Source organism: Stenella coeruleoalba, assembly GCF_951394435.1.
Source record: "Stenella coeruleoalba genome assembly, chromosome: 10".
NCBI lineage: Eukaryota > Metazoa > Chordata > Mammalia > Artiodactyla > Delphinidae > Stenella > Stenella coeruleoalba.
Window position 1 is genome coordinate 93,304,884 of NC_137156.1, and position 14,684 is coordinate 93,319,567.

Here is a 14,684-nt window from a genome sequence, read left to right on the forward strand (position 1 = left end):
AGCAACCGAGGCTGCTTTGTTCACATGTTTTCCTAGCACTAAACATAAGATCTGAGGATCACACCGAAAATTTTCAGTTAAGAAACACAGGTCCATCCTCAGCATCACTTGGGAAATCCAACATTACAGCAGTCATCCAGTTTTACTGGGTATCCTAAATATATATCCCTCTGTCCTCTCCCCTTTTCTTTTCCTCGATTAATGCTGTAGCCTCACAATTGTCTCCTTGCCTCCAGTCTCATCCCTTCACATTTCTCCCGGCTCCTCTCTAAGCCATCAACCTTCCTTTCAATCATTCATACAAGTATTTAAGCCCCTACTGAACTTTTCAAAATATCTGTCTTCTGTATCCCACACAACTTACTGAGGCTCTGCTTGGAACAGAAAAAGACTGGAAACAACCTAAATATTTTTCAATATTGGAATGATTAACTAAATTGTGGGCCACCCAGAAAATGGAAAATTAGGCAGCCATAAGAAAAGGAAAAGAAGGAAAACACCAGGAATAAAAAGACACTTTTAATATATTGATATGGAGAGATCTCACCACGATGAAAAGCAAAGTGAACAAAGCAAGGTGCACCCTAGAAAGCATGGTGTGTTATCATTTGCATGAAAAGGAGGTGGGCAGGAGAACATAGATTCACATATTTTTTTGTATTTGCTTACATTTGCAGAACACGGCTCTGGGAAGGTATTCAAGAAACTCATGCAGTGGTTGTCTGAGGGGAAGGTTATTACGAAAGTGGAAAATTTTTCACTATACACCCTTCTACAGAATTTTTTTTGTAATTTTAAAACCATGTACTCTATTCAAAATAACAAACAATAAAGTGTCAATCTGATTATACCTCTTTCCTACTTAAATTCTTCAGGGATCCCCAGCACCTTTGAGGGTTAAATATCTCAGCATCAGAGCCTAATCTCTCCCCACCTCTCTCACCCTGTACTCCACCTGCACTTCATCTCTTGTGAATAACATCAATGCTCAACGATCACCTCCTACAGAAGGCCTTTCCTGCCTACATTTCCCTCTGCTGGCTGGGCATATCCCCCTCATTTGGAATCCTCTGATAAACACCTCTCTAAACAACCGACACACACTGTACATACTTTAATGGCTTGTTTTTACCTGCCCTAGATCCCAGGCTCCTTGGGGACCAGAAATAAAGTTTTCACTTCTATGTCCCCAGCTCCTAGTACGGTGCACGGCAAGTAAGGAAAGAAGGAAGTAAGGAAGGAAGGAAGGGAGTGGGGGGGATGGATGGATGAAGAAACTTCGTTGACTGAAAGAGTGACATCACGGATACAATGAAAAATGTATCAGTTGAATTATTCCTAATTATAAAAATTCTCTTTCTTTTATAACACCATCCCAGACATGGATAGCATGCCTGCATCACAGTGAAACCTGTTTAAGAGACTCTGCTCGAAGACTGAACTAGGTTCCCACATTATTCTCATTATTCTCCAAGCATCTGGGACACAAGATTCCTCAATCGAGATGAGAAGTCAGAATTTCAAGCAGCTCTGCAAAGAAGAAGAAAAATAGAAGCCTGCAGACGAAAGCTTAAAATGATTATTAAAATGATCTAATAAAAGGTTTCATATTTCCTAAAGGACTTTAAGAAAAAAAAAAAGCTTTCCAGCAGCAGACAAGTAGGTCCTTTTCTCAGAACGGCTGTTCATCCCAAGGTGCAAACACAAGGCCTATAGGAAACTATGCCCATTGTTCCCAATGAAGTTTTACAATTATCTCAGTTTTTCATCCCACTCTCCCTCAAGGTGAGCACCAACAATGCTAATACAATCACAACTTCCACTGTGGACTCCAGGCCTAATTTTTTTTCTTTCATTAACCATCAGAGATAGCCAGCAATGAATAAGCCAAGTTTCCATTCTGGAGGCTATAGATAAAAATAGCCTGCATGGCTCTGACTGTATCATAATTCCCAATTTTCACTGATGAAGTCTCTGTCCTACAAATGTAGAATGTCGTTCTAGTGAAATTCAGAGCATCAGGTCTCACACTCCTAAACCAAATACAAAGAACCGTTTTGATCAGTGTGGACCTTCATGAAGGTCCAGATTCAAACAATCCATTCGTCCTTGGAGGTAAGTTAAAACCCCTTCTGGCACATCAGTTTCTGCCACTGCCAAGCAAGCCAAAAGGACAGGTGAGTCAAAGCAACTCTCTTATCACTAGGACCATATCTGAGCTACACACTCTGGCCAGGTGCAGTGGACATCTATGATTTTTGCCCACCTGGCACCCATTCCCTCCTGTTCTTGTAAGAGCAAGTGACATCTCTTTGAAAACCACTTCTTCAACTAAGTACATGTCTCAGGTGGAGCTGGATGACACTGCTGCATGCCCCCCACTCCCCCCCGCCACACACACACCCCGCCCCTGCCCCATGACTCAGGCCTAGCCAATTACCACATTCTTTTGACCACAGAGATGTAATCAGGGATAGGCCCACGACCCAATCAAAGTTAATCTCAGAACTTTTGCTGGAGCTATGAGGGAAAGAAAACTCTTTCTCTTCCAGCTCTTTGATCATTAGAAGGAATACTACCTAAAAATGAAGCCAACATAGAAGAAAGAGGAACTGCCGAGAGAGCCAAAAAGAGAGATCTGGAGATGCTGCCTGAGGCCCTGCATCCAGCTGTGTCTGGGACCATATCTGCACGTGAACTGCCCAGCCATGAGAGCCCATAAACGTCCCTACCCACACTTCTTTATCAGCCTACTAAGCTAGTTTTAAGAATCTCTTCTTTCACTTGCTTCTGTGGGACTTTTGTTTTACACACAAAAATGAAATAAGTTTACAGGCAACTCTTTTGTGTAGCACTTCTCCTTTTTCCTTCTTTCCTCTCCTCAAACCTAAGTAAAAAGGTAAAGGCTCCGCAGAAAACTGGGTGAATAACAAGAGATGCAAGCTCCCTGGATCTGCCCACAAGCTGCTGTCTTATCTATCTATGCAGGGCTTACCTACCTATATCATCCTGTCACTCTACTGACACTAATCATAGATGAAATGGCATTAAAGTTCCTTCAAGCCCGGGGATTTCATGATTCTATTCAGCCTCAGTTGTCACATCTGTAAAGTAGGGGATAATATCTCACAGGATCCTGGGGAGGATAAGATACAGCAAAAAGACTGCTTTCCAAAGGTTTCTTTAAAAAGTAACTCATACCCTTAATTCCCCTGGCAGTTTCTCAATATTGTAACCAACAAAAAAAGGTAAAAGATCATTCCAGAAATTGTTACACGATGCCTAAATGTGTAAAGCGCTTGGAGGATACAGACATTAAAACAGGTCTAAAAAATTGCTTCCCGTGTAGAAAGAGATATCAGACAATTACACAAATAACACTACTTTACAGAAAATATACAAGTTTCCATCAGACATTGACAAAATGCTATGAAAATTTAGAGGATAGAAACACCACTTCTTCCTGGAGGAAAGGGGTCATAGAAGAGATGGTATTCAATCGTGTCTTGACACCTGGGTAAGCATTACCCGATCAAACCATCCTCAGACAGGAAACTGACTGACTTTACCCACATATACAGAGATACCACGTACAATTTTATTGTCTCATGATCTTCAATGCCTTTTCAAACAACTCTTTTAAAAGATACATGGAGATTAAAACATTTTGATACCTTTTTATAAAATAATAAGCTGTACAGAACATTGTTAGAATAGTTTTCTCAAGGAGCATTGTATAGTTTTTAACCAGAGGGAAGTTAAGTAAAATTTGAAAATATCTATATTGTTTCCCAGACAATTCTTACTGCCATAACTTTCTGGTGAAACCTAAATTCCTTGAGGGTAAAGCCCAGTGCTATTTACTTCTCTGTAAATAGCACTTGGCAAGTGTTCATTAAATCGATTAAAATATTTTTTAATAAAGACTCACACCTAAAAAGTGTTACATTAAAAAGGGTGAAAATGTCACCCCCAGAAACCTTAAACTACTTACATATCCCGGAACACACCATGCACTTGTACAATGCTTCATTTGTACCCATGCTATTCTCCTTCTCGCAATGTCCTTCAATCTGCCCTTCCATCCCTAACTCCTGAAAATGTCTCCTCCAAGGCCTAGCCTAATGTGGTCTTTTCTTTGAGCACTTCCTGACTTGTCCAGGAAACAAGAATCCTTTCTTCTTCTCCAAGTGCTTTGTACATACTCCTCCTATAGGACTGTCACTATAGAAAAATGATGCTTGCATATAATTGTGATTGTGTGTGTGTGTGTGTGTGTGTGTGAGTGAGAGAGAGAGAGAGACAGACAGACAGACAGAGAGAGACAGAGAGAGACAGAGAGAGGTCTACCAACAAGTCAATGCCTTGAGGGTAGGGCATAGGTCTTTCTTTTCTATAAGCCCAGAACACAGGACAGAGTCTTATATAATACGTGTACCAAATAAGTATTTATTGAATTAAACTAAATAAACGGAAAACAAAAATAGATTCAGTACAACCTCAATCCAAATCCCAGCAAGTTATTTGATCAATATGAACAATACGATACTCAAGTTTATATGGAGAGGCAAAAGACCCAGAAGAACCAACACAATATTGATGAGAAAAACGAAGTTGGAGGAAAGACACTATGCAACTTACTATAAAACTACAGTAGCCAAGACATGTATTAGTTAAAGAACACCCAAACGTATTAATGGAACAGCGGAGAGGGACCAGAAATAGACCTCCATAAATAAAATCAAATGATCTTTGACAAAGGAGCAAAGACAATACAATGGAGCTAAGGCAGTCTCTTCAACAAATGCTGGTACAACTGGACATCCACGTGCAAAAAAAAAAAAAAAGAATCTAGACAGAGACCACTCTTCAAAAGACAATGTCAAGAGACAGAAGACAAGCAACAGACTGGGAGAAAATAGTTGCTGATGACACATCTGATAAAGGACTGTTATCCAAAATAAACAATTCTTAAAACTCAACAATAAGAAAACAAATAATACAATTAAAAATGGGCCAAGGACCTTCCAAAGAAGATATACAGGTGGCAAAGATGCTCAGTATGTCAACCAAAAAATGCAAAATTAAAACAACATACCATTACATACCTTAGAATGGCCAAAATCTGAAACACTGACAACACCAAATGCTGACAAGGGTGTGGAGCAACAGGAATTCTCATGCCTTGCTAGTAGGAATGCACAACGGTACAGCCGCTTTGGAAGACAGTTTGGTGGTTTCTTACAAAACTAAGCATACTCTTGCTATATGATCCAGCAATCACATTCCTTGGTATTTACTCAAAGGTGTTGAAAATTTTATGTCCACACAAAAAACCTGCACCCAGATTTTTATAGCAGCTTTATTCATAATTGCCAAAACTCAGAAACAAGCAAGATGCCTCTCAGTAGGTGAATGGATAAACTGTGGTACATCCAGACAATACATTATTATTCAGCATGAAAAATAAATGAACTATCAAGCTATGAAAAGACACATAGGAAACTTAAATGAATATTACTAAGTGAAGGAAGCCAATCTGAAGAGCCTACATACTATATGATTCCAACTATAAGACATTCTAGAAAAGGCAAAACTTATGGAGACAGTAAAAAGATCAGTGGTGGCCACTTGGGAGGAGGGAGAGGGATGAAGAGGCAGAGCACAGAAGATTCTTAGGGCAATAAAAATATTCTGTATGATACTATAGTGATGGACGTATGTCGCTGTACATTCATCCAAACCTATAAAATGTTCAACACCAACAGTGAACCCTAATGTAAATTACAGTTGACTCCTGAACAACACGGATTTGAACTGTGAGGGTCAACTTATACATAGATTTTTTCAATAGATACATACTTCAGTACTACATGACCTGCACTTTGTTGAATCCTGGAATGCAGAACCACAGGTATGGAAGGCCAACTGTAAAGTTATACTAGGATTTTTGACCACGCAGGGGGCCAGTGCCCCTAACCCACATGTTTTTCAAGGGTCAACTGCACAGACTTTGGGTGATTATGATATGTCGGTGTAGGTTTATCAATTGTAACAAATGTACCACTGTGGTGGAGGATCTTGATAATGGGCAAGGCTATGCCTGTGTTGGGGCAGTAGGTATATGGGAAATCTCTTTACCTTCCTCTCAATTTTGTTGTGAACCTAAAACTGCTCAAAAAAATAATCCTTTTATTTAAAAAAAGAAAGAAAATTAAGAAAATAAAAGGTTATCACTACGACCATGTATCTCACATAATATTGGACTTCCTGAATTCAGAATAAATGGCTAAGTGTCAGAATTAGACCAAAGTCATCTGCACATGAACTAAAACATCTGAAACCAAGGAAAACAGAGAGACAAAGAACAGCCTCCTAGGAATTCCTTTGTCTTGATAAGAAGTCTACTTCAGGTTCAAGCATTAAGTTTAAGAGTCCTTGAAGGCTTGTGAGCTGTGTTCTCAACAACTGCTAGTTTACTAATAACTTGGGATGCTGCCAAACATTATAGAAACTGAGTGCAAGGGAAGACAAACATAAAATAAATGCACATATACAAAATATAAGTTAATTAATTATATATTTTTCCCTTTATAAAATGAATGCAAGATATGGCCAAAGATGACCCACACAATACTCAGTCCGGACGTGAACCCACTCTAAAGGGATGAAAAATGGATATCTTATAATGATACGTACATCAGATTCTGGAATCAATAGGACATTGGAGCATTTAAAATGAGGAATGTTCAGTACTGGCCAGAAGGTTCTCGGCAAAAGTTTGACACAGACCAATGTACATGCAAATAAGACAGCGCCCCTGTTAGTTACAAAGCAGATAACCAGAGGGCTTTCCCTGCAGGAGGAGGGAGAAACTGATTATCAATTACCATTCAAGTTATAGAGGAACTAAAATCAAGTATGGCCAACACACACTACAACTGTAACCAAGGCTCCCCACAACACAAAGGATAAACACTAATAATGCAGGGAATCCTCTGAGGAACAACAGGAAACATTTTAGAGGCCAGTAATTATACAGGATGGAGAAACAATGAGAAGTCCAGCTACCAACCTCCTAACACTCTATACCCAAGTCACAAAATTATAGTCCTGACTCCCCTCCCTCTCACAACCTAGCTGGGGAGAGACACCAACAGACAAATATCTTCAGTAATGGTTATGTCAGAGCAAACAGGTACAACTGCGGCAGCATATGGAAATACTGAAGGGGAAGGAAGGAAAGAGGTCAGGTAAGGCCTGCAGGAGGATGTTACCTCTCACCTAAGAACTGAAAATTGGTCAGAATTAACCCACAGGAAAAAAAAAAACTTGGACAGAAAAAGCTGGAAAGGGTGTACTAGTATTCAAGAAGAAGAACTTTGGGAGTCAGCAGATCTAAGTTGTTTTCACAACCATACCAATATGCAAAATACCTGGAATGGTAAGAACTAAGGAACAGTTACTGATATTTTGCTTTAACTAAGAACTAAATAATAGTTATTATTAATGTTATTATTTACATATCCTAGCACATAAAACATTCAGGCACTGTGCAAGGTATAGATAAACGATAGTAATAAAACAACTACTGTTTACTTAGTCTTTCCCATGTACTAAAGTGCTAGGAATAGCAGAATAAATAAGACAAGTCCTTGTCGTCAAGAAGCAGAGTCTACTGTCAGAGACTACTGATAAGTAAACAACAAGGTTAGAGACACTGACACCCAGTGTCCTGATTCCTTCGCAATTAATGAGAGGAACGCAGGACTTAAACCCACATCTATCTGACTTAAAATTCTGAGAACCTCATCAAAAACACAGGGTGCAAGAACGAGGAAGCAGGAGATAAGAGGTAAGAAAAGGAAAGACAACTGTCCTCAAACCAAACTCCCTAATGCTCAGCATTACGCAGAGCTCCAAGACCCACCCGTTTCGGAGGGCGGAAGAACTTCTCAACAAACTGGATCTGCAAGTGCGCGATTTGGCAATGTAATTATAATCTTTACTTGCCTTCCTCCAAACCCTGGCCTTACCCATCCCAACCCTGTCGAGGAACCCGGCGCCCCCCACCCGTCGTTAAGGAACCAAGAGAGCACCTTGGTGGGCGGGAACGGTCGCTCTCCGGCTACCGAGCCTGGGGCGTTCGCCTCCCGCGAGTATCGGTGCGCGGCCGCCGAGCTGCCATGGGCCCCGGGCCGCTGGGGAGTGCCACAACCGCACGAGCCCGCGAGGGACGCCGCGCCCGCCTCGGCCCCGACCTCTTCGCCCCCCGCCGCCCGGCCCAGCAGCAAGACCAGAGGCAAAGAGAGAACGAGACCGAGCCCGGCGCCTCGTCCTCCAGCCGGCCCTAGCGCGGGCGCAGCCATGTTTTCCCACTAGCCATGTGACCCTTTGGGTCACGTGGCCCCGCCCACCTTAAAGGGGCCAAGCCCTAGGCTGACTTCAGTGTCCCTAAGAGTTGCCCTCTTTCCCCCTCTCTCCAGGTACCTCTCCTTTAGAGCCTTCCTCCTTGGCTCTCCTGACGTGAAAACAAGAAAACCCAAAAAGTCTTGGCCTTCCGCAGCCTGTGCGCCCCATTATTATTTTTAGGTTGAAAAAATTATAATCGAGTTTATTGAGCATTTGTTGTGTGCCAGGCAATACACTAGGTGAGCACTTTATTTTTTGAAATCTCATTTAATCCTCACGAGGACCCTGAATGTTGAGTGCACAGAACAATTAAGTGATCTGCCCAAGGTCACAAGGCAAATAAATGTCAAAAGACGAGATTTAAACCCAGCCACACTGCGTCTCTAACACATACCTTCAAACCCTGAGTTTTAAATCATTATGCTGTAATGCAGGCAATTCAATAAGCTTCCCTTAACAGGAAAATGGAAGATGAACGTGTTGAAGGACACCTCACCAAGGGATACAGTTAGAGAAATCCCTACTGTGGCTCTCAAAGTGTCGTCCCAGACCAGCAGCATGAGCATGACCCGGGAACTTGTTAGAAATTCAATACTCAGAATGTCTGGGGACAGGACACATCAATCTGTGAGTTTAACAAGTTCTCCAGATGATTCTAAAGCATACTGATGCACACTAAAGTTTGAGAACCACTGTTTCATAAGACCCAATCTCTTCAGGGGGAAATAAAAGGCAAAACAAAAACCAGAAAGAGGGGGGACCTATAGATTAAATATGACATCTCACACAATTGTAGTATATATGAATCTTATCTAAAAAGTGATTCAAACCTACTGATCTCAAATTTTTTAGGATAATCAGAGAAATATGGCCACTAAATCAAGTTATGATATTTGATAAAATTAAGAATTACTGTCAATTTTGTTTTTAGTTTTTTAAGAGTGATAATGGTATTTGTGGGTATGTTTTTTAAAAGAATCCCTTCCTTTGAGATATATGTATTGAAATAGATGATAGATAGATAGATAGATAAAAAGACATGCTGTTGCCAAGGAGTTGCTTCTCAAAATATGGTGAATGGGGTGATGGCTAGAGATGAAACACAATCGGCCATGAGTTGGTCATTGTTAAAGCTGGTTTATGGATTTTTCAGTGTTTTTTGTCCTATTCTTTCTAGTTTATGTTTGAAGTTTTTTTAGTATAAATGAAAGTCCGTGGTGATCATTTTGCAATACATACAAATAGGGAATCATTCTGTTGTACACCTGAAACTAATCTGTCAACTATATCTCAAATGAAAAAAACAGGTGAAAAAATTTTAAGTCCTTCCATACTTGCTATTTTACAGTTTGCCAAGAGCTTTCACACATTTTCTCATTTAACATCACAACCCCTTGGCAAGAAATCTACTATTACTATACCCATTTTACAACTGATGAGGCTAAAAGATCAATGCTTTAACCAAGGTTTTACATGTTAGCTGTGCACAAATATAGATTCCAGGTCAGAGATAATCTTTGTCAGTCTCTTTGCAAGTGTTCAATCTCAGCACAAGCCTGCTGCCCTACCGAGCCCTGAATTCCTTTGATTGATGGTCCTGCTACACTATTAGGCGATAAGCTTCATGAAGGCAAGGATCCTGCCTATTTGTTCACCATTGTATCTGCAAAATTAGGCCAAGACCTGGCACTTAATAAACTCTTAGTGAGTATTTATTGAGTTAATGGAAAAATGAATGGCAGTAATCATGACCTCTTTCCCTTAAAGAGAAGCAAATTGTTGAGAAAATAATACAGATTTTAGACTCAGAAAGAGCTGTGTTTAAAGCCGGCCAATTACAAGAAGCATTCACCTTTCTAAGCCACTATTTCTTCATATGTGAAACGGGGATAATAATAGCACCTTCTTACAGATTTTATGAAGATTAAGTGAGATAGCGTTGAAAAAGTCTTCGCATTTCACAATACCTCAAAAAAAATGTTTGCTATTATTAGCCATCATTATCAAAGATGGAAACTTCGTTGATTCTCCAGGAAGTATCAACCTTCTCTCTCAATTCATTAAATAATTTCTTATTGGTCACTCACTAATCAATGAGTAAGTGGGAAAAAGTGATAAGAAATCCATAGGTGAGAAGGCCATGCTAGGAATCAGAGTTAAAAGTACAGCTCAGCAATCAACTCTACACCAATTAGGGCAATTTATCTAGACTTTCCCTCACGCTCTGACTCCCACTTAAGTTCCTTCTGCTGGTCTTCTTGCCCCTTCCATCTAATGAAGCTAGATGAAAGACCTCAGACCTGACAGTGACTTCTGTGTTCACTAAACAGCAAGACCAGTGTGACTGCAGTAGAATGAACAAGGGAGGGAGGGAAAACAAAGGAGGTCAGAAAGTAACAGGGGGCCAGATTATGTAGGATCTAGTAAGCTTTTACTCTAACTGAAAGGCAGTGTCATTACATAGTTTTTTGTTTGGTTGGTTTTTTTGCGGTATGCGGGCCTCTCACTGTTGTGGCCTCTTCCGTTGCGGAGCACAGCCTCCGGACGCGCAGGCTCAGTGGCCATGGCTCACGGACCTAGCCGCTCCGGGGCATGTGGGATCTTCCCAGACCAGGGCACGAACCCGTGTCCCTTGCATTGGCAGGCGAACTCTCAACCATTGTGTCACCAGGGAAGCCCTACACAGTTGTGAGAAGACATCTCACACTTTTCCTGCTAATCAGGGTCAGTTTCCCTGCCAAGTTATAGGCTCCTTGTCTTGCCTGGAGGTCCCTGAACACAAGGAGTCCAAAGAGCCCTGATAGCAGTCATGGCTTGTAGTTCAATGGGATCGTTCCTGTGCGCAGCAAGAGTGTACTCCTTTGAGGACCAGGACAAGGCGAGCCTCTGTTGAATTGCTGAGTGATGCTGGTGCCCCTCTGCCCCATGCATGCCTGACAGCCTTGGTACCTAGCATCTCATGAGGGCCCTCCCAGGGAATACAGTCCTCAGTGGGTCTTCTGGCCTCTCAGAATAAATCCAAACAGCATTTTTAGTTCCCTGAACTATCAAGTCCTTTCTTCTATCTGCCTCAGCAACCCCTGCATTTCACCTTCATTTAGAGTAAGCCACTGCTTTCTCCCAGCTTCTAGATCCACACTAGCAATGAGTCTGCCCCTTTCCCTGGGGTCCTTGCCAAGGTATGAAATCCCAAGTCCTAAGTGAGAACTTCCAAGTCAATACATTCTTGTCCATCCATTCTTGTGTTTTGGGCCCTTAATCAAATACCCACACAGTTCAGGCCCAAGGTTACTCCCCTGGCTTTGGTTCATATGTGCTAGTTAATTCCTTTGTAAAACAGCTTTACTGAGATATAATTCACACACCATACAATCTACCCTTTTAAAGTATATAATTCAATGATTTTTCATATACTCACATTATTATACAACCATCACCACAATCTAACTTTGGAACGTTTTTATTATCCCTCCCAAAGAAACTCCAAACCTCATTAACAGTCACTCTTCATTCCCTCATCCCCCCAACCCTGCCCCGGGTAACACCCACTCGACTTCCTGTCTCCATAGCCTTGCCTATTCTGGACATTTCTTGTAAATGAAATCATAAAATATATGGCTTTTTGTGTCTGCTTCTTTCACTTGGAATATTTCTGAGATTCATCCATGTTGTAGCACAAATCAGCACTTCTTTCCTTTTTATGGCCAAAATACCAAATTTAATTCATCCGTTCATCAGTTGATGGACATTTGGATTGTTTCCACTTTTTAGCTGTGATGAATAATGCAGCTATGGACAGCGTATGAACATTTGTCTACAAGTTTTGTGTGGACATATGTTTCATTTCTCTTGGGTATAAACTAGGGGTGGGATTGTTTGGTTACATGGTAACTCTGTGTCTAACCTCTTGCAGGAGCTACCAAACTGTTTCCCAAAGTGCCTGTACCAGTTTACGTTCCCATCAACAATGCCTGAGGGGATCTACTTTCTCCATCATGCTAGTTAATTCTTGCATTTCCTTTAGAATAAAATGTCTTTTCTCCTTTCTGAGGCCCAGCATTTCCTCAGTTTGGCTATACTGGGATTTAACTCTCCTTATAGCCTGGCAGGCACAGAGGAGGTGAGGGCACTGCCTGGGGTGAGGGGGACCTTCAGCTTCTTCCCACGTGGAGGAACTGCTAAGTTCTCCAAACTCAATACTAGTTCTCTGCAGGCTCTGGGGCTCAGAGAAGTCTGCAGAGCCACATTTCTCAGGGGCCTCCACCTACATGTTCCTGCCCCACGTTTTGGGTCCCAGGTTTTTCCAGTCTGATCCCTGACTTTAGCATAGGAAACCTGCCGTGGCTGAGCATCCAAACATCTCTGGAGCTCTGGATTCTAACAATCAGATCATTAACGTGACACTCAGCTCGACCTGCTCTTAAACAGCTACCAAAGAGCCCCTTTGGGTCTCACATGTACTTTTTAACTGTTTTTTTAGCTGCCTTTGTTTCTCTTTGTCTCTCTGTAGGATGTCAATGCCACTTGGTAATAACCAGCCAATCCCATTATTCTTGGATCCATTGTTCCTCTACATCTTTCAAATTCCCCAAATCAGCACACTGGTGTAGACGTTCCTTTCCACATGGACATTTTCCCAGGTCAGCACCAGTAAACATTTTACCAGTTGGGCTGCCACCTTGTGCCAGGGGCTGTCCATACCCCACATACCACTCAAGATGGGGGTCCTCTGAGGAGGAAGAACAGAGCTGGAGGAATCATGTTCACTGACTTCAGACTGTACTGCAAAACTACAGGATTCGAAACAGTATGGTACTGGCACAAAAACAGACACATAGATCAATGGAAAAGGATAGAAAGGATAGAAAGCCCAGAAGTAAATCTACACACGTATGATCAATTAATCTACAACAAAGGAGGTAGGGATATACAATGAGAAAAGACAGTCTCTTCAATAAGGAGTGCTGGGAAAACTGGACAGCTACATGTAAAAGAACGAAATTAGAACATTCTCTAATACCATATACAAAAATAAACTCAAAATGGATTAAGATCTAAATGTAAGACTGGAAACCATAAAACCCCTAGAAGAAAACATAGGCAGAACACTCTTTGACATAAATCGCAGCAGTGTTTTGGGGGGGGAAATCTGTCTCCTAAAGCAAAGGAAGTAAAAGCAAAAATAAACAAGTGGGACCTAATTAGGCTTGAAAGTATTTGCACAGCAAAGGAAACCATCAACAAAAGGAAAAGACAACTTACTGAATGGGAGAAAATATCTTCTAATGATATGACCAATAAGGGGTTAATATCCAAAATATATAAACAACTCAAACAACTCAACAGCAAAAAAAACAAGCAACTCAATTAAAAAATGGGCAGAAGACCTGAACAGACACTTTTCCAAAGAAGACATGCAGATAGCCAACAGGCACATGAAAATATTCTCAACATCATTAATCATCAGAGAAATGCAAATTAAAACCACAAAAAGGGGTTCCCCTGGTGGCGCAGTGGTTGAGAGTCCGCCTGCCGATGCAGGGGACACGGGTTCGTGCCCCGGTCCGGGAGGATCCCACATGCTGCGGAACGGCTGGGCCCGTGAGCCATGGCCGCTGAGCCTGCGCGTCCGGAGCCTGTGCTCCACAACGGGAGAGGCCACAACAGTGAGAGGCCCGTGTACTGCAGAAAAAAAAAAAAAAAAACCTACAAAATGATATCACCACACACCTGTTAGAATGGCTATCATCAAAAAGAACACAAATAGTAATGTTGGTGAGGATATGGAGAAAATGGCACCCTCATACACAGTTGATGGGAATGTGAATTGGTGCAACCATTGTGGAAAATAGTATGGAGGGTTCTCAGAAAACTAAAAATACAATTACGATATGACCCAGCAATTCCACTCCTGGGTATACATCTGGAAAAACAATGAAAATACTAATTCAGAAAGATACATGCACCCCAATGTTCATAGCAGCATTATTTACAGTAGCTGAGATATGGAAGCAACCTAAGTGTCCATCAATAGTGGATAAAGAAGATATATATATATATATACACATACATATATATGTGTGTGTATGTATGTGTATATATATATATATATATATATATATGTGCACACACATATGTAATGGAATACTACTCAGCCATAGAAAAGAATGAAATTTTGCCATTTGCAACAACATGGATGTACTTGGGGGATATTATACTAAGTGAAATAAGTCAGAGACAAATACTGTATGATATCACTTATATGTGGAATC

At 41.2% G+C, this 14,684-nt stretch overlaps 1 protein-coding gene across 2 annotated transcripts in view; it reads right to left on the reverse strand.

Annotated features, from left to right (window-relative positions):
• Nucleotides 1-8,381, reverse strand: part of SUMF1 (sulfatase modifying factor 1) — a 106,140-nt gene extending 97,759 nt beyond the window's left edge. For both annotated transcript variants that reach the window (XM_079934818.1, XM_079934819.1), the window contains exon 1: nt 8,100-8,381. In XM_079934818.1, coding sequence (XP_079790944.1) covers nt 8,100-8,369 — 270 coding nt within the window. In that variant the 5' untranslated portion in view covers nt 8,370-8,381. The remainder of the gene's footprint in view (nt 1-8,099) is intronic.
• Between the last annotated feature and the right edge of the window lie 6,303 nt (nt 8,382-14,684).